This window comes from Rhinolophus sinicus, linkage group LG15 (assembly GCF_036562045.2).
Source record: "Rhinolophus sinicus isolate RSC01 linkage group LG15, ASM3656204v1, whole genome shotgun sequence".
NCBI lineage: Eukaryota > Metazoa > Chordata > Mammalia > Chiroptera > Rhinolophidae > Rhinolophus > Rhinolophus sinicus.
Window position 1 is genome coordinate 2,847,066 of NC_133764.1, and position 21,503 is coordinate 2,868,568.

General features: G+C 35.6%; 1 protein-coding gene across 1 annotated transcript in view; it reads right to left on the minus strand.

Moving 5' to 3' along the window:
- ULK2 (unc-51 like autophagy activating kinase 2) overlaps positions 1-21,503 on the minus strand; it is a 96,088-nt gene that overhangs the window by 60,908 nt on the left and 13,677 nt on the right. The window contains exons 4-12 of the mRNA XM_019757412.2: positions 18,322-18,354; positions 17,995-18,031; positions 12,541-12,714; positions 11,325-11,398; positions 9,631-9,732; positions 8,445-8,503; positions 7,557-7,639; positions 3,835-3,882; positions 3,392-3,480 (exon numbers count right to left, since the gene is read on the minus strand). Of these exons, the coding sequence (XP_019612971.2) occupies positions 3,392-3,480; positions 3,835-3,882; positions 7,557-7,639; positions 8,445-8,503; positions 9,631-9,732; positions 11,325-11,398; positions 12,541-12,714; positions 17,995-18,031; positions 18,322-18,354 (699 nt within the window). The remainder of the gene's footprint in view (positions 1-3,391; positions 3,481-3,834; positions 3,883-7,556; positions 7,640-8,444; positions 8,504-9,630; positions 9,733-11,324; positions 11,399-12,540; positions 12,715-17,994; positions 18,032-18,321; positions 18,355-21,503) is intronic.

Genomic DNA, 21,503 nt, shown 5'->3' on the forward strand with positions numbered 1-21,503 from the left:
AGCAAGAAATTATATTATGTAAAAAAGTAAATAAATAAATAAAAATAACTGCATTTAGCCTAGAGATTTATTTACCCTCACAGAAAGAATGATTTTCAAAACCTTACAGGTGTGGGTGTATTCCTTTTGTTTTTCTTTTGTTAGGGGGAGGAGCTAGTTTGTGGGAGATAGGACAGGAAGGGAAGGAAAGCATATAAATATATTTAAACAAATACTTAGGCATAAGTAGCCATTTATCTTTTGGCACTTGCCTAGTTAAAGGCCTCCAGTGACAACTCTAATGTCTTGATTATACAATGGTTTTCTAAAACAATGAACTGTGTTAAGTCTCCATTAGCCTGTTTAACTTTTGTTTCTATTGAAAAAAAGAAAAAATACTACATAATGTTCTTTAAAACCAACTCTTAAATACCCAATTCATTGCTGGTGCTCCTCTGAATGTCGCTGTGCAATTAAATCAGTTTCAAATCTCAATCACTTCTTTTTGTGCATTTGTGCATATACATGAAGTGAAATCTCCTGATCTCTTTTTGAAGAGAACTTAACGTCTCAAAGCTATAAAGGGAAAAGAAGATGGAAGGACTAACTTTACTGAACATCACCTATGGGCTAGGCACAGTTAAGAGCTTTCCATGTATTATCTAACTTTAGCCCCATTCTGAAATCCATTTCATTTTTAAATAAACAAAACTCAGAAGATTAGGAAATTTGCCCAAGATCACACAACTGAAAAGTAGTCGAGTTTAGATGTGATGCCCAGTATACACGTATACACAACTTCTTTCTAGTGGCTTAGGCAGAAACTTTCTGAATATCTTCCTCTGCTATTTATAAAATTATCTGCATCCACAACCATCTTGGTGCTACTCCTTGCATTCAAAGCTAATCTCTACTCCTGTGTTCTAATTCCATTAGCCTCCACTTCCAAGGACCTAGATCAACTCCCCTCTGCTCCTGACACTTTCACCGTCTCTCTTTAGTCTAGCTTTTTCTCTTCCAAACATAAACATATTTAATTTTCTCACATTTCAAATCCCTGAAACCCTCTCAGTTACGGTCTTCTCTCACTTCTTCACAGTGCTTCTTGAAATTATTTTCACTGCAGTGTAAGAAATTATCTTACACTGCATTTGTAAGGGATACAAATTCCTCACCTCCCATGTATCCCTTAACCTACCATAATCCATTTTCTGCCTTCAACCCTCCAATAAAATTGCCTTTATTAAGCTTACCAATAACTCTCATTGCCAAGTCCTGTGGACACTTCCTCTATTCCTTAAGTTTCTTGAATTCTCTGCTGTACCTGCACTGTGCACCATTCTTTTCTTGACACTCTACCCCTTTATTCAGTGACCCTGCTCTCTCTTGCTTTTCCTCTTACTTCTTAGTCTCTGTTATGGGTATCTGCTTCTCATTTGCCCCTTAAAGGACAGGAGGAGATTATGGAATTCCCTGAGGTGCCACCCTGGAACCTCTACTCCTCATACTTTTTATACTGACCCTAGCGATCATAGTCACCCTACCTTCAAGCATCTACCTATGCTTCCTCTCTCCCTCCTGCATCTCCTCACTCGTCCTGTCAGCACTGCATTCTGCTCTTCCCCAAAGCCTTGCTTCTGTTTTGCTCTCCTTTTCAGTGCCACCTCATCCAGCAAAGAACCCCAACATGCTCTCTCCAGTCAAAGTAACTTCGAGCTCAATGTCCCTCCTACTGGTCCACTCTTTCTCACCCCTTGGTCATTCTACCATCCCACAGGCTTCTTTATTCTCACTCTCCCACACCTCTTCCACAATCAACTCCTTCCCTGTTCTTTCTCTAGCACAGGCTTTGCTTTCCATATTATGTACCACATTGCATCAAATACATACCTCATAACAATATCTACAGTTTGTCAAGTACTCACTGTGGCTAGGCACCTGGCACATATTACCACATTTTGCCCTTCAAGCAAAGGTTAACAAGCCCAAAGCTACAGATGAGGAAGCCACTGTCCAGCTCTGGAGCTGACTTGCCCAATGTTACAGAGGGAACAAGCAGCAGGACCAGCACTGAAGTTTTGCTGGCTCCAAATAAAGCCTATGGTCATTCCATGCCAATACCACTTCCTCTACATTTATTCCCAATCATTCCAAATCCAGTGTTTTGTATAATATTCCAAACTAAAACAGGAAATATACAACACCTGTTTTTCCTCTTAGTTTTGTCTTATTAGCCCACCTGCTTTTTCTAATGTAGCTTGAGTCTGCAGTGTGGTGCACAAAGGTTTCTGGCTAGTTTTAAGACTCGTCTGCTTGTAATAGGCTTTTTAGCATCTGCTTTGGCTATGGGCTATCAGATTTCCATGGAAAATAATAATAATAATAATAATAATAGTAGTTGCCACTTCCTGAGTATAAGTGCTTCTTGTGCATTTATCCTTTTAAAACCCCACGAAGTAGGTAAATAATACTCACTTTAGATATGAGAAACAGGCTAAGAGAGATTAAGTCACTTATCCTAGTTAACATAGCAAGTAAGGATTGTGGAAGCTCCGAAACCCCATTGATTTAAACCTCAGAGGAGCCTCAACCTGCTAATCATACAATCACCTCCTTTCATGGCTCTCCCACCCTTTTGCCAGAATTCAAGAAATTCATGTTGCCAGGATAATCTGGAAAATACAATAGCTGACACAAGAGCCCTTGGACCTTCAGCTTGTAGAAAAGCCTCAAGGTCACAACCCTGCAACAGATTTGAGGGAAGAGTGAGTTTAGAAAAGTACAGCGGAGGGTAACGTAAGACCATAGAGGAGTAGAGTAGGAATAAGTAGTGCCAGAAGTAACCAGAAGTTCTCAGGATCAGGAAGAGGCACTGAGACTAGAGGGAGACAGCCATGGAGGAAATGGCTTGGGAACCTCAATGGCAGGAAGAAGTTCGAGCGGAACAACCGTATAGGGCCAGTCATCACGATTAAGGGAATCTAAAGTCAGTGGAATCTGACTCAAGGGTCCCTCCTCCACCATTGGAAATTCTATGTACAATAAATATTCACACTGTCTATGACATTCAGGTAAAATATGCATTGCCTATCCACCTGTAAGAGGTCCTCTGTTTGCGAGTATCATCCTTACCAACCCCCACAGGGCATGAAAAGGTGAGAGTACCATACTCACTGTTCAGAGGAAAACAGCCCAGAAAGGTGACATTTCTTGCTGTAGCTTACACAGCTAAATAAGGGCAGAGGTCCAAACCTAGGTCCATTTGACCCAACAATGCTCTTCCCATAAGCCTCAGCTGCACTAGTAAACACTACACATAAAAAGAATATCCACAATGTATCTGCAGGCTCCATTTGTGAACAGATGAGATAGCACTAACTCTGAAATCATTTTTAATAAAACCAGAACTTACTGGTGGAGAGGCAAAACGACAAGGTGGAGAGCTGCCACAGGAGCTTCCAGAGACAGAGCCAGCATACGTGGGCACTGGGACTGGGCAGGCTGCGGGAAGAAACAAATGAAGAGACACACCACTTTGAGTTAAAGTACATGACTTGGCTAATACAAAAACCTGTTAAAACTACTACATCTTTGTGTTGATCCAAAATTCATATTCTCCTACTATTACAGCTCCCATGGATGAAACTAAAAATGTAGCAATTATTAGAACTATTTCAACTTGGGTTTGGAAGGAAGAACAGAACTGTTATTAAATAAACACAATTACAGGTATTTAAGAAAAGCTCAATAAAATCTTAAGAAGCACAAAAAAAATTAATTTTGCAATACAAAATACTAATTTTTCATTAAGCTTATATTCACTCTTTAGTAAAAATGCAAAAAGTGGGTACTCACATTTTTTTACTGGAACTTGCTCAAGAAAAGGATGGCTAAAAAATGTTTCTGTAATGAAAAATGAGAATGCAACCTTGAAACTGACATGGACCAGCAGACAGGTTAATCTACTAGGTCAATGTAGTCAACATAATGTCCTCGATATCATAAATAATTATTAACTTCTTTATGTTGCCTCCATTTCTTTGAAATGTAAAAGGATATTATTTTTATTAATCATCCATAAAAACTGTCAAATTATAAGTAACTCAATCAATGAAAAATTTTAAATAATTGTGAATTTTCAAAATATCCATTATCAACACCACACATCCTGAGGTAACTGAAGTAGACATGCTCTCTGTGTGTACCATCCTCAGGCAGACAACCCCATGTTGTACTGTACTGTGACTAGGCCCTTGGTAAGCATATTTTTGAACTATGGCTGTTCGGTGTGTCCTAAGAGGAAATCCAGGTAACTGATTTGTACAATAAATCCTATTCTTCTATCCCAGAAGAAGTATTCCTGCAGCTTGTTTCACATTTTTTTAAACCCTGTTAATTTGATTTAATTTCTTCACTATCCACCAAGAACAAAAGCTACACAATAAGCCTGCTAATTAAACAAGTAGGTGACTACATAATAGTTCATTATTTTACTCTCTTTATTTTCCTATAGATGTAAATTATTTTATTATTTCTTTAAAACCCCACAAAGATAATCTCATTTATCATTAAGTCTCTGACTTGTATGATATTAAGTATCACAGAGTAGGCAAGAATAGCACAGCACCAACATGGAACTTATTTGATAATACAAGATCAGGAATAAGCTTAACTCAAATTTAATTTCAATTATCTTCCACTCTGAAGGATCCCATGAGTTTCACTGAAATTAATACCCAAAACCCCTCAAAGTAAATATCAATCACAATACGTGGTAAGGAGTGGAAATGTGGAGGGTTTTTAAGAGAAACATGAGTTTTCTACCTTATTTTTTAGAACAAAAATTAAGATACATATATACATAAATTCTAGTTTGACATGTAAGATTTTTCATGTTGACTACCAAGGACATAATAGGGATGAAACAGAAAAGATATAAATAAAGAAATTAACCGAATGCAAATACTGGAAAACCAGCTTCCAAATCAATTGCTATGGCATAGAAAGTATATAAATATTTAATATGATCTATAATTTTAAAACTATTACCCATGAGTTTGTTTTGCTGTTGACCCGTATTTTTCATGGTTATAAGGTAACTCTCAGTTTATTCTCTCCCTCTTAAAGATAAAAATATTTACCAACTACATGAACTGAAGTTTAATGCCAATTTTATAAAACTTTAAGAAAAAAATATATATAGACTATTTCATCTTTCCTTCTATACAGAAACTGTTAGAGCTATCATCCACTGAGAACATTACTAGGACAATGAACTGATTGCTTCACATACCAATTCCTCATTTACTCCTCACAAGCTTTATGCAAGGTATTATCTTCCTTTTATGGATAAGGAAATCATAGTACATAAAGTTCATGAATCTTCTTCAATGTCAAAAGCTAGTAAGTTGAGGGACTAGAATTCAAACTCCCATCGGTCTTATCCAGAAGCTTATGTGATTTCCATAATATATATTAATAGACCAAAATTCTGAAATAAATTTTTGCAAATTTCTATTATTATAACTATCACTACATAAAAAAGTCAAACACTGGGGCCGTCCCAGTGGCTCAGGCGGTTAGAGCTCCATGCTCCTAACTCCGAAGGCTGCTGGTTCGATTCCCACATGGGCCAGTGGGCTCTCAACCACAAGGTTGCTGGTTTGACTCCCGCAAGGGATGGTGGGCTGTGCCCCCTGCAACTAGAAACGGCAACTGGACCTGGAGCTGAGCTGTGCCCTCCACAACTAAGACTGAAAGGACAACAACTTGAAGCTGAACGGCACCCTCCACAACTAGGATTGAAAGGACAACTTGACTTGGAAAAAAGACCTGGAAGAACACACTGTTCCCCAATAAAGTCCTGTTCCCCTTCCCCCCCCCCAAAAAAAAAAAAAAGTCAAACACTTTTTTTTTTCTGAAAATTTGAAGACCAGGGTTAATTTGGTAAGTATTTTCACTAAACATGTTTTATGGTTTTTCTGGTCTGACATTTTGAAGTCTTGCTGTTTTTACATAAGATTGGTAAGAACAGGCTAACAAACTACCCCCCAAAGAAAGCTGAGGCCCAAACAGTTTTAAGGATGAATGTTCTTTCAAAATCTTCAAGAACTGGATAATCCCCACAATATTAAGCATTTTAAGCTCTTTCATTACAAATAAATTGGTGAAATAGTATTTGAAGAGAGATTGCGATAAAGTACTTTGAGGGAAATTTTTAGCTTTAAATGCTTATATTATAAAAGAGGGCTCCAAATCAATATGAGCTTCCACCTTAAGAATCTAAAATTCTAAGACAGAGGCCATGGCCTCCCAAAGGCACCCACATCCTGCTCTTGCAAAGCCTTGGTGAGAGCCAAGCTGCCACCGAGCACATGTTCACCATGTAAGGAGATGCCCCTCCCTGGCTCCCTAAACCCCATTCTTTGAGGTTACGGACTTTTCTATCAGGATTCTGGGGTGTTTCTCCTCCATTCCTTCTTCCCAGGTCTTTCCCCCAAATAGTTCCCCAGCCTAGACCTCTCCTCTGATATCCAAGTGCCTTTTGACATCTAGTACACTTAGATGTCAAATGGCCATCTTAAATTTAACATGTCCAACCTAAACTCCTAATCTTGCCTTCACAGCCTGCTCTGTCTTCACAGTCTGTCCCATCTCTGTAACTGACAACTCTATCTTTTCAGTTGCTCAGGCCAAAAATCTTGGAGTCATCTTTGGGTCTTCTCTTCTCTCACACCCCACATCCAATTAATCCATAAATGCCGTTGCCTCTACCTCTAAAAAGATCCGGAAGTGAATAACTTCTCACCACGTCCATTGCTGTTATCCCAGTCTAAGCTACTTTATCACTCACCCAGGTAACTGTGATAGTCTCCTGATTAGTCTCCCAGCTTCATCCCACTGCCTTCCTGCCCCTCACCACAGTCTGTTCTCAACAAGCAACCAGGCTGATCCTTTTTAAAACATTAGTCAGATATACTATTCCTCTGCTCAAAATGCTCCTATCGATCTCCATCACACTTGGAGCAGAAGCCCAAGTCTTTAACTGCTTACATGGTATGCTCCCAGCTCTGGGCATTTGTACTGACTATTCACTCTGCCTGGAAAGCTCTTCCCATAGAGATCCACGTGGCTCACCATCTAACATCTGTCAACCAAGTCTTTGTTCAAATGTTACTTTCTCAGAAAGGTCTTCACTGACTACCTTATTTAAAATTTCAATTCCCACCCACTCCCATTTCTCTTCCTTCTTTATATTTTTCCCCACAGTACTTATCACCTTCGAATATAACATATAATTAGAGTTTATAATTTGTTTGTGTCTCTCCCCCACTAGAATATATGCATCACGAGGGCAGGGATTTTGTTTATTACTCTTGTATTATTCTATCCCTCATACCTAGTACACAGCAAGCACTCAATAAATATTTACAAAATAAGTGAAAGAAAAAACAGAAAAAAGTGAAATTGACTTTCATTTTCTTCTGAAACCTCTATAGTATCTTTTTAAAAAATATATTTTCAGAATACACAGAAATCAAATTAGAAAGCATGCAAAATTTGAAACTATTACTTACCAAAGTCCATTCTATCTTTTTGGTTTCTCTGAAGCAAACCCAAAAGGAGATTAGCCAAATAAGGTGATGTTTCTCTGGGGATGCTAAGGGAAAGGAAAAGAAAAACAACCAAAGTGGTGAGTTTATATATACTAACTACACATTTCTAGGAGTCCATCCTAACGAAATGCACAAATGTGTATCCTTTCTCTCTGTCTCTCTGTCTCTGTCTCTGTCTCTGTCTCTGTCTCTCTCTCTCTCTCCCTGCTCCTTCCTTCCTACCCTCCACTAAAGCCTGTTTGCAGTAACCAAAAGATGAAAACAAGGATCTGATTAAACAAAATACGATATCTAACTATGAGACTCTACATAGCTATTTAAAAGAATGCAGTAGTTGCTGAACAACGTCTATGCTATACTGCAGAGTAAAAAAAAGCTGCAGAACAATTTGCAAAGTATGATGCAATTTGTATTGAACTATATGTATTTATAAATATATACACAAACAAGACTCAAATGTGTAAAAAGAACTTGCACAAAAAAGATTTCGAAAAGATACACAACAAACTCTTATTATCCCTAGAAAAAGGGAAAGGCCTAGGGAGAACTTACTTTCTATTTTATGCATATCTATTCTGTTTGCATCTCCTTCTCCTCAAAGAACACATATAACTTCCATAGTTGTTTTCTTTTTAATACATTTAACATTTTTAAAAAGAAAGAAAATGACACAGTACTACATGGACATTTATGATGTGCTAGTAATTTTCTAATTTCCTGTTATAACAAAGGTTACATTACTGTCCATTGAAAAAAGATTCAATAACGGAAATACATAAAACACAAAGAGTTCGAATAAATAACTTTGTATTCACAAACAATAAAACCCAGTATAATCAAAACACATACCTAGGCATTAAGCTCCTGTTTTTTTCATAAAACATCCTTAGGTCTTGAGGACTATTGGCCTGTTTAAAAAACAAAACAAACAAACAAAAAAGGTTTAATTTACTAAACAAAAGAAAATTCCAAATCATGCGATTGACACTCGTATACTTGCTATTGAACATAGATTCTGAACTTGAAAGCCATGGATTGCTGAAGGAGCCATAGATGGGCACCAGGAACTTACAGAACCTCTGAAATTATATGCAAATTCTGCATATCTGGGTATAATATAGCTTTTCTGAGTTCAGACTCTCAGAGATGCTGGAACTTAGAAAAGGTTAAGAACCATTATTCATGGCTTACTCAATAAGTACATTTTTATTATGTCAAATCAGGGTATATTTTACCTAGGACCTTCAAGAGAGTCAAGGAAGAGAACTAAGTCACTGCTACTTTTCAGTCTCTCCATAGCAACAAGTAGCACCCTCATAATACTAAGAGCTGGTGAATTAGTGAAGCTGCCTCTACATACAAACTAGATGGGGAAATTAAGTGTTTAACCTGGCTGTGTCATTGATTTTTTAATAACATCTTAGGCAAATAATTTCACTTTGTTCCAGTATTCAGATTCAAAATACCTCTTTGTAATAACTGGGTTAACATGAACTCAAGAGGAATCATCATGATTATATTCCAGAAGGCCTCTTTTTAACAGGGTATTAGGGGAAAGGAGAAAAGGGAGACAGACCCAAAATAATTTTCATAAACCCTAACAATTAACTCTCTTTTACCCAGCAGTGATAGGAATAGACAGCTGGAGACACAGCTTCCTGTGATCTTTCCAGACCAGCCCTAACCCCTACTTAGATTCCAGGACTGAAAACAAGGCTAAGCAGGAAGCGCTGACATCACAGTTCATACCCATTCCCCACCAGGATGTTAGCCCTGACCCTTGCTAGTTTTCACTACCCTGGAAAACATCTAACAGGCTTCATGCTCAGTCCAACCACAAAGGAAAGGCAGATAGAAAAGGAAAAGCAAAAGATGTTCTGGCTCACTACAGCATATTTTGCCTGTAACAAAATCAAAATAAGTCACAAAGGAACCAAAAACACTGCTTTCAAAGTAGTCTCCATTTTATAAGTCAAAGGCAACTACAAAATAAGAAGATCCCAAAACTGAGCATGTAAGAAAAAAGTCAGGCTACCTGAAAAGGTGGTTTTCCTACTAGGCATTGATATATCACTGTTCCTATGCTCCACAAGTCTGCCTTAGCATCATAATGTTGAGACATAATAACCTCAGGAGCCTGGGGATAAAAAAATTCAAGAGACATGTTTATTTATATAATTAATATGCATATATTAACTGGAAAAGGTCACATTATAAGAAAACTACTAATATAAAAACAATACAATGTGATTATTTCCCTAACCAAATGATATTTTAATGACTACAGAACCACATTCTTACATTGACACTTATCGGTAAGTCTCAAAAACAATGTTTCATGAAAGGAAGTTGTAAAAACAAACATTTCCACAAATCATTATGGACACAAAATACAGTAAGAGTATGAAAATAATAAAGAAATATATACACCAATTACAGGATAGAGGTTACTTCTGGGGTATGAGAGTAAAAGAGTGGGAAATGGGAAAAGGGAGAAGTACAGAAGGAATTTGGACTGTCTCTGAAATATTTTCTTTCTTTCCAAAAAAGGATCACGGCAAACATGGCAAAATGTTAACTTTGTTAAATATGGATGGTAGGTACACAAGTGTTTGCTATATTATTGCTTTTTTTCTGTCATTTGAAAGCTTTTAAAATAGAAAAACTATAACAAAAGACTAATAAAAACTGTCTTAAAAGCAAAGGCATTTCTCTGCTGCTTTGTTATAGCTGTTTTTCCACCTGATTACTGTTTTTTAAAAACACCATCAATTAGGACAAACATTATATAGAAATGTCAAATATACTTAAAGATAGTGAAATTTTCCAGGCATAACATTTTTATTGTCCTTTGTAAATTTCTTACTGAGTCAATTTCCTTTAAAAATCTGCCCAAGTACTGTCTCTATCTTTAAGGCTGTTAGTTCAAGGCTGAACTAATTTCATACTCAAGAAGTACAAAATAATTTTTAAATTATATTAAATCATAAAATTTATCATATAAGCAGTAAAATTATGATCAAGAAAGTAAATCTAATGCAAAATTTTTTTTAACTTTGATCACCAGTTTCCTTGACCTCAAAGTTGATTTTAGATTAGAAAAAAATCCTAATTAAATTTAAACTTTGAATTGAAACAGGTACATTTATTTACTTTACAGGATTCTGAAGTTCCAGAATTAAGGTTATTTCCAGGCTTAATACTTCACATTAGTTCAGAAGTTTCACAGCCTTACCCTATCAGACATGACAATATCCATATGAAAGGATAAAAAGGAAAGCTAAGATTTTTCAGCTTTAAGTGTGACACTGATGAAAAAAACTTCTAAGATATAGGGATCTTGTCGAGACAGACAACATGCAAAAGATGAATATGCCCTATAACTAAAGAGGTGCCCCAAAAGGGTGTTTTGTTTTTTAAGTATTCCTAATATTACACATCAAGTATAGCATGACCATACTTCACCAATTTTCATTTTCAATTACTCTAATAGATTTCTACCATAACTAATTAAAAACCAAAACCAACTGGCAAAGATTACTGACTTTTACAGTCTACTATGCTAAAGCAAAATATATCTGCATTATAGTATTATCAGGAATATAATTAATGTTAGTAATAAAAATAACAGTTTGGACTATATAACATCCTGGTTGGAAACACACATTATACTTAAATTCCAATGCTTATGGCTCAGTGCTGTAAATCAGGACACAAACACTCACTCACCATGTACATTGGGGACCCACACAGTGTTGCAGCCATCATGTTACTATGTAGGTAACGAGCAAAACCAAAATCCGCTATTTCACAAAATAAAAAGGAGAAAGCAAATGATACCTTTGCTCACACTTAACATAGATCATATGATTCTTCAACACATAAGAGGGCACAAAAGAATTGTGAGAAATTAACAACCACTGAGTAAGACTGTTTACCAAAGAAAAAAGCAGCTACCTCAATTTTGACAAGCTAAGCAATAGTAGTAATCACCAATTGTACAAGTCATTATTCTGCCAGTTTGGTAATCAAGGAGGGAGCACCAAACTTTGCAGGAGAAAATGCTAATTATAATAAATACTTCATTATTATAGCCCTCATTAACTATCAATACCAGGTTTAAAATTGGAACTGTTTCGGTCCTTTGTCAGATACCAGATGTAACCTATATAATATCAGAAATTTCTTAAAAATTTAAGAAATTTTTAATTTCCTAATTTTAAGAAATGCTAAAAAATTTTAAGAAATGCTAAAAAATTATTTTTTAACAACCAAACAAAAGTTTAAAAAAAAAAATCTAGCATCACAAACTGCTTCAAATAATTTTGAGATATAAGAGTGCCAAAAAGAACCGCCAAATAAGGATGAACTAAATGATCTCTTAGATTTCTTATGTTAAAATCCCATGGGTTGTAAAGTATCAGGGTTATTACTTTGTTGCCAATAACTGTAACACCATGTTTCCCCAAAAATAAGATCTAGCCGGACAATCAGCTCTAATGCATCTTTTAGAGCAAAAATTAATATAAGAGCTGGTCTTATTTTACTATAATATAAGACTGGGTCTTTATAATATAATATATAATATAAATAATATAATACCGGGTCTTATATTAATTTTTGCTCCAAAAGACACATTAGAGCTGATTGTCCGGCTAGGTCTTATTTTTGGGGAAACGGTATATGGTCTTCCTTCTGATGAAGCAGGATTTCTGGCTGGGATTTATATTTAGAGTTCCTAACATAGGCCCTTTGGCCCAATCTGAAATTTAGCATATGATGCCAATAATGTAAATGGTTTACATATCTCAATAACCTCATGGAACTCAATAAAAATTTCAAAAGTGCATCAAGAAAATCCATCATTCTAACAAAGCTGAACTAAAATCTAAAAATACTGAGTCTTAAAAAACTTCTTTGCCTGAAACAATACATGGCCATTTACCTATTTTGATGCGAATACCACTGACACTGGATTTTCTGCGATTGGCATAAGACAGCAAGATGTTCTGTGGCTTGAGATCCCTGTGGATTATTCCTTTGCTGTGCAGAATTCGCATGGCAGCTGCAATCTGATGCAGAAACACTCTGATAGTATCTTCACTGAGAGTTCCTTTAGCTGGCAGAAAAGGATTCACATAAATATTTAAGCACACAAAATCAAATACCATCTGCACATGCCATCAATAGAACTGAGTAGTTAAGAACATGGAAGGAACTGGGATTCACTTTTTTTTTAACTTTAATAATTTAAGTCTGAAGAGATACCAGGTATCTCAAAAATTTTAATCAATCTGTTATAAACAAAAATGATTTACATTTATGCGCATCTTTTCACTGGTGTTCATTTTTGTTTTTCCTTTCTCATTTTTACTGTAGATGCCAACATTATTCTGAATACGATAGGTGCTCAGCAAATGTGACTCTCTTCTACAAGCCAAAAAATAAGTCCCCCTTCACATCAGTCAAATATCTGAGATAAATGTCCATAGTTAACTTCACGAGAGCACAAATGAGAAACAGGTGAAATCTTCTAAGGGACTTAGACATGACTGCCACTTAGACCTGTCAGGGACCGGTTTTTCCACATTGGCCTCCTTTAATCTCCCCCACTGCCCAACACCCCTGTCCCACCATAGTATGTTTCATAACTAAAGGCACCTTTAAGAAGAAATCTTTTTTTTTAAATTTAAACTGTGTTTTTCCAGGATCCATCAGCTCTAAGTCAAGTAGTTGTTTCAATCTAGTTGTGGAGGACTCAGCTCACAGTGGCCCATGTGGGGATCGAACCAGAAACCTTGTTGTTAAAAACACTGCGCTCTAACCATCTGAGCTAACCAGCCGCCCAAGAAGAAATCTTTTAACCTGTTTTCCCTAATATAAAGAGGTAGTAGGAACATTATTTTTGAGGACAGTTGTTATTCAGTAAATACTACAGTGTTTCTATATGTATGCTGGAGCATGTCATGGTTAACAGCTTGGTTTGGAGTTAAGGTGCCTTTGTTCAAATTCCAGCTCCTCCACCTACTTACTGTGTGACCCTGGAAGGTGATCCCTCTGTGCCCACTCCTCATCTATAAAAAGCTGAAAATAGGCTAACCACATGGGGTTGCTGTGACAACCAAACAAGATAGCACATTTAACAATGAAGACTTTAGAAAAAGGCCTGGCACATAATAAGTACTCAAATGCAGTCAGTACACAAATATAAACTTTTTATTACAAGTACGAAAGTCACAAGTGTAATTCCTTCAAATTACATTAGGGACTTAATACCCCTGACCCTATCTATATCCTTTGTGCACAAATTTCTGCCTATACAACTCTAGAATATGTTCTCTATAACATTTTCATATGCAATTAAGATTAAGAAAGATAAAAATAACATTAACACTTGGAACAAGTAAAATATTATGGTTTTAAAATCATTAAATGACATGTTAAATGATACTTTATATCTTCAACATCTTCAAATAAATCCCTATGCCTTAAAAATTATCACTTTTTTCTGTGGAGGCTGTTCTTAACCTATCCCCGTTTTTTAATTCTTTGGGGTTCTGTTCCTGATGCTCACTGTAAAAAAAAAAAAAAAAGGAAAAAAAAAAATCCATGAAAATTTTGCATAATCCCATCCCTTGGGGATGAGTACTGTTTAAATGTGGAGTGTATGCTGGATCTCCTTCTCTGCTGATGGCAACACAAATTACTGCATATCAGTGGGTGGGTCAAAGCAACACTAGAGCTTTATTTTTGTAATGTTTTACTTAAATTACATTGCAATAATTAAAATGGATAGTATGGTTTTTTTCCACTTCATTCATTTACATTTTATTCTAGGAGTTAGAAAATGTCTTTTGCTACTTTTAAATGACTGCAGCCCTTAGAACTTGTATCTTTGCCCTATGACACACTATTGAAATTTGATTCAGAGTCCAAATTCTAACACTGTTCCCCCAGGGAAATAATTAGTGATCTACTTTAGTTTAGGCTGTTTCTGGGTGCAGACTGCAGTAAAAATTCACATATTTCTATGAACATGGGATGTGTACTTCTCAACACAGTCCCATAAATTGAAAGTCCCATATTAAAAACTTAATACAGGCATCCCTCAGTATCCGTGGGGAATTAGTTCCAGGACCCCTGTAGATAACCAAAATCTGAGGTTGCTCAAGTCCCTTATATAAAATGGTGTGGAACAATGCATCCAATCAGCGCTCCCCATCTGTGAATTCCCAACCTTGGACTGAAAATACTGTTTTCAATCCACAGTTGGTTGAATCCGCATACATGAAACTAAGATTATACAGAGGGCCAACTGTGTATGTATTGAAGAAATTCCACATATAAGTGGACCTATGTAGTCAAACTCATGTTGTTCAAGGGTCAACTGTATTCTAAAGGTACTTCCTTCCAACATCAAAACGCTTTAAAATACATGAGTTCTTGAGCAAGTTGTCTTATAGAAAGGCCAGCTGTAGCAGTCACACTTTATGTATTCTGCTGAAAATAATGTTAAAGTACAACTTACTAATTAATTTAGAATTTATTTTATTTTAAATTTCCAATTTGTTTTCTATATTTTGAAAATGTGAAAGGCACTTTAGTTACCAAAGCAAATAAAAGGACTAAATAATTGTGTTATGATATAATGGCCTTAGACCTTCCAGACTTTTTAGACATTCCAAATCTTCTAGACCAGTGCTCTCCAACAGAAATATAGTGTGAGACACACATGTTAACTTTAAACTTTCTAGTAACCGCATTTTAAAAAGTGAAAAGAAACAGGTGAAATAGTATATATTTAAGCTAATACATCTAAAATGCTATTTCAACTTGTAATCAATATAAAAAATCTAATGAGATATAATCATTCTTTTCTTCCTAGAAGTGTCCAAAATCCAACGTGTATTTTACATTATAGTACATCTCAATTCAGACTAGCTCCATTTTGAAAGCTCAATAGCCCCATGTGGTCAGTGGCTACCATATCGGACGGCACAGCTCTATACAATTCCTTGAGAACCCAATTTATTTTATGTACCTTTTCCAGTGTTTTCAAACTACAAGGGCTGAGGCTGACCAGGTCAGGTATTTTCAACATAACTTCTTTGCACTATACATTTGCCGCAAGAATTTTTGCCACATTACTAATCAGCTGCAAGGCAATTTTGCCATAAAAAAGATTTTAAAAACTGGTTGACAGTTTGGGGTTTTTTTGTTATTGTTGTTTGGTTTCATTGCTCCATTGATGAAGTTTTCGCAGTTCCTCCCATTTTTACATGATATACACATCTTAGCTACTAGCCCTCGTAATGATCTATACAGCGACAAGGAGATGTGGTGGCAGTCTTAAAATAGTGTTTCTTTCAGATGATGATTTGCCCCAAGAGTTTTTTTTGTTTGTTTTTTTTTTGAAACACACTACATTGGGAGGAGATAGAGAAGCCAAGGGCCCTCTTTTAGGGCAGAGAGTTAGCTGAACACGTTTCCCATGGAATGAAGACAAGTGCTTAGTTAAGATCCACAAAATAAAATCAGTTATTTGCACAGTACTGCCATGAATCTACACACATTTCAAATGTATTCAAATATTTTGTATTTGCAATAATGTTTTTAATTTTGTTATGCATTTTTTCATGTTTGATTATATCCTTTTTAATGTCCTTCTTTTATTTGTTATGATTGTATCTTTTTCCTGGCAAAATCACCTTACTGCCAATTAGCTATTCAGCAAAAACAGCAGCAAAGACGCTTATGTTTCACAGTAAGTAGAACTGTGGCAGACAGGGACCAGGGACAGGTTAAATAACTTGACCAAAATCACAAAGCAATTAAGTGATGTAAGCCAGCTGGCCTGTTTGACTCCAATGTTCAAGTAAGTTCTTCCCTCTTCTTTCTCCCATTCTAACACTATTGCTCTGGAATATCAAATACAGAGTTCAACATCAGAGACACACCGCTTTCAAAACTCAGTGAAATCTGCTACACCAGTGAGCAAATAGGTGCTTCATTTCTGTTAATGAAGGAAATTGATATTCTAATGAGGGCTCTAAACTGATAAGGTGCCACTCATTCTGACCCCAAAAAAGTGCTTTATCTGGATCACAAAGAATGCCAAGGAACTCAGGATCGAGACTGATGAGAAGGTGAAAGCAAGGAGTCTTTTAGCTTCAACTCCTTTCCACCAGTAGTGAATTAAAAGTGCCTGTCTCACTACAATCTATCTACTAGTAAATTACATTTTGAAAAATTTTTTTTTCCCAAATTGACTTTAAAAAAAAAAAAAAGAATCTCAGTTGAGAAAAAAACAAAACCACACATGGACTAAACTACCAAATTCAGGATAATGGTTGTCTCTAAAGGGGAAGGACAGGAATGGGAGGGACTATGGAAGGACTTACAGGGAGCTGTATTTGTAATATTTTTTATTGGGGGGAAGTAATAACAGTGTTCGTCATATTATTCTCCACATAGCTTTTGAATGTAATATTTTATATTTTAAAGATTTTTTTATAATCTCATTTTAAATTGTACTCCCTGATTACTAGGTGAAATTGAACATTTTAAGTATGCTGTTTCTCTTTCATAAACTGTACATACCCTTTGTGGGTGTAGCTATTGATGTGTTTTTACCATCAATTGCCAAAATCTATATATAGGTTGAGTTATGAATTTTTACTATCTTTTTGCATATTCCTCTTGCATCTTTAAGGACTAAACAAGTAGAAGCTGGCCTCATCTAACATCATTTAAAAAAAACTTTTGAGGGACACAATTTGACCTCAATATTTATTATCCTACATGTACATATTTTAGATAAAGAATTTCAAGCACCACCTAGTACTAAAATCTTATCTCTGTGCCATGAAATAATTTCAATATTACCTTTAATCCCTTATATCATATTTTTAAAATTAACAAACATTCATATTAATCAACACATTCTTGTATACATTCTTCCATTACAATTTTTTAAAATTTTTATAAAAGTTTATCTGAGCCAAACTGACGACATATGCTGGGGAGCAATATCTAAATACTCCCTCATCACAATTTTTTTTTTTTAAAAGAAATGAAAGAGACTAAAGGTTCACTGATGGCAACCCAGTACAGTTTTTTGAAGAAGAGAAATTCTATTTGATTATTTCTCTCTTGGGAAGAGGACCAATCTGTCTGTTAGAGAGAAACACATATAATATAAGTACTTACACACAAGTTTAAGAACAAAACCACAACAAACAAGTGAGTCAGCAAAGTAACCATAATTAAACAAGTACATAAATATTTATTAAATGTTTCTATATAAGTGCAGAAAACGGGTAGCATATTTCAGAAGTAATACTCAGAATTAAACAGATTACAGTACTGTATTTATTGAATATTAACACAAAAAAATTACCTTGCAAATAATCTGCCAGGTCTCCACCATTGCAATACTGATACATAAAAGAAAAAAAAATAATTAAAATAAGGACACAAGATTAATTCAATCCATTATCAGTCAATTTTAATTAAAAATCCATTTGTATATAATATAAATCTAGTCTGAAAAACACAAGAACTATAGAATCAAAACATTTTAATTTTATATTCTTTATAAAGTAGAATCTAAATCACTGAGTCAAATTTATTAATAAAAAATTTCAAATAATTACCTACTCTTAATTTTAAAGTACATATTAATCAAAATAAATTTGAAATAAAAGGAATCTTGTATACTACCTACCTCCATCACCAGAAAGACAGAGTTGGGTAATTCCTGAAAAAGTAAACATATTAAAAATATCATTTTAGATTAGAGAAAAAATAAGCACAAATTTTTAAAATGTTAATAAAAATATTTGTTCATTGTTAAATAAAATTTTAAAAAATCACAAAATCCATTAGCAAGTGAAAATTTAAATCCCACACAATGATTTAAGCATCTCAGCTTCAAAGCTAAATCAAGTTTGATGCCACTAATGTAGTCATCAAGATAAATTCCGTTCATGGAAAGAACTAAAGACTCATGTTTTCTTTCCAGTTATGGTAAATTTACTACTTGTGAAAAAAAAGGAGACTCAGGGAAGCACTTCTACTTTGGAAATTTATGATTTGGAGCAATGACTTGATAATCCTCCCTAGCAACACTAAATGCACAATTTAATTTCAGGAATGATTCAGGACGCTTAGTTTTTTTTCTTCTGGTTTTTATGTTTATTTGGAGGCAATCACATTATCTGGGAATTACTGGCAATTCCCTTGAAGACAGTTCATCACATCTTGGTAACAGACTGATTTTATGGAACCGATTTGAGAAATTTTACCAAGTTTCTCAAATTCATGTAGTTTCAGGTCTGTTGCTTGTGTAAGTAATTCAAAAACCAATTAGCTGATTCTTCAATACAAATTTTGTAACATTAAATTTTAAATTGGGCTTCCCTACAGCTTAACTTGAGCCAGTGCTCAAATGTGGTTCCAGAGATAGCCCTTCCAAGTAGCACTGGCTTCACCAAGATGCTAAATTCAAGAATAAGGTATTCTAAGGGAAAACAAAAGGAGTAGTAGGGCAGAAATGGGGCAGGTCTAGGGTAGTATTCCTCAGAACGAGGTTTAAGGCCAGTACCAGTCAGTGAATTATTTAGTAATGGCTCAGAATGAAAATTATAGAAATTAAAAGTGAGAACTATTTTTTTAATTGGAGAATGTATTGGGGAACAGTGTGTTTTTCCAGGATGTCAAGTCATTGTTTTTCAATCTAGTTGTGGGGGGCGCAGCTCAGCTCCAAGTCAAGTGGTTGTTTTCAATCTAGTTGTGGAGGGCGCAGCTCACTGGCCCATGTGGGACTCCAACCAGCAACCTTGGTGTTATAAGCACCTAATTCTAATCACTGAGCCAACCAGCCGCCCACTGGCAGCTCAGCTCTAAGCTCAAGCCCTTGTCTCTCACTGGCCCATGTGGGAATCGAACCGGCAATCTTGGTGTTATGAGCACCACGGTCTAACCACTAAGCCAACTGGTTGCCCACCGCGGCTCAGCTCCAAGCTCAAGCCGTTGTTTTCAATCTAGTTGTGGAGGGCGTAGTTCACTGGCCCATGTGGGAATCGAACCAGCAACCTTGTTGTTAACAGCTCGCACTCTAACCAACTGAGCCATCCGGCTGCCCAAAAGTAAGAACTTTTAAAGGTTTAAAGTAATTTAACAAAATAATTTTAGGTCTGCTGAACCTAATAAAAAAGAACTCTGGACATCTGTTTGTAGGTCCTTTTTATTTCATTTTCACCATAATTCATTTTTATGGGTTTTATAAAAGTATCAGTTCATACAGATTAGAAATAGAAACCAGTGCCTCACAACAGCTAGTTTAGAGCACTTCTGTGCAATGAAGAGCAATACAACGGGCTGCCACTGAGTGGTTTCACCATGTTCACCAAGAGTCTGGATAACACAAGTCAAGACCTGAATTAAATTATGTCCTGCAAGAAACTCAGTGACTTAGGATGATTTACTTCACTTATTTCTCCAGAGGACTAGATAAAAAATTAAAATACACCATGCCCAATTTTTTGACCCCTACCTCCCAAAGATATATGGAGGTTCGGAAGAATTGGCAATGCCTTCAGTTCTCTGCTAAGGAACAAGGATTCACTGTCCTGCCCAAGCAGGATCACAGCATTGAGAACCTGGCTTCCCTAGCAGTAGCATGCCCATGATAAATCAGAAAGAGGTAGAGAACAGTCAGCTCCCAGCAGGCTAAGAGAGCAAGTCTGTAAGAAACAAACACTGATTTCATTTTATCATAAATAAAAACAAAAATATATTTCTAAAGGTTAAGTCACCTCCATTGTGAACTAGTCTTAATCCAAAACCTGACTGAATCCAGACCAAACTATGCTATCACCCCTAAAAATACTGAGATATCATTAACTATAACTTTCAACAAAAATTTTCTTCTTTTCAAGTTTAAGTGCAAAAGTATTATTTCAAAAAAGTATTATTTAATCATGTAATAGCACCAGAGCCTAAGTACTGAAAGAAAAGAGAGAGAGGAATTCCTAAGGGGAGGCTAAACAGCCATAAAGAACTGTTCACTCAACGTGAAGAAGTCAAATTCCTGTTTTAACAGTCATGATCTGGGGGTATACATAACTAATTAGTTTCCTTCCTTCCTTCCTTCCTTCCTTCATTCATTCCTTCATTCATTTGACAAATAAAATGGAAAAAGAAAAAGTATTCATTTTTTAATGAAACAAATCAAGTTATCAAAAAACAAATTAAAACTCAAATGGTACTGGAGACCAGGGAAGAACTTGGAAGAGCTACTTGTCAGGTCAGAAAGGCTGTGAAGTGAGGCCAATATAACCTGTGTGTCAGACCACTGAGTTTTCCAAAGCTGAACACATATTTATCCTCCTTTCCTAGTATTAAGAAATCCGCATCATCAACTACTCTGCAGTACTTCATCAAAAAAATTAAACATAATGTCATTTTATCATTTCCCTACTGAAACTCCTTAATAACAAACTAAAAACCAAATCTCCAAAAAGAAACAAGGATATTATTATGAACGACTTTATGCCAGTATTCCAAAATTTAGATGAAATGAACAAATTGAAAAACAATTTGAGGAAAGACACACTTACTAAAACTGACAAGAAACAGAGAAATTTGAAAAGGCCCATAGGCATTAAAGAAACTGAATTATAATTTAAAACTTTACCACAAAGAAATTCTCCTTAAGTTTCTGTGTAATCCCAATCAAAATCTAAAAAGGTTTTGTGCGTGTGGAAATTGACACGCTAATTCTAAAATTTACGTGGACATGCAAAAGGCCAAGAATAACTAAATATAATCTAGAAAAAGAAAAAGAAAATTTGGAGGATTTATACTAGCACATAGCAAGAATTACTATACAACTATAGTAAAAAA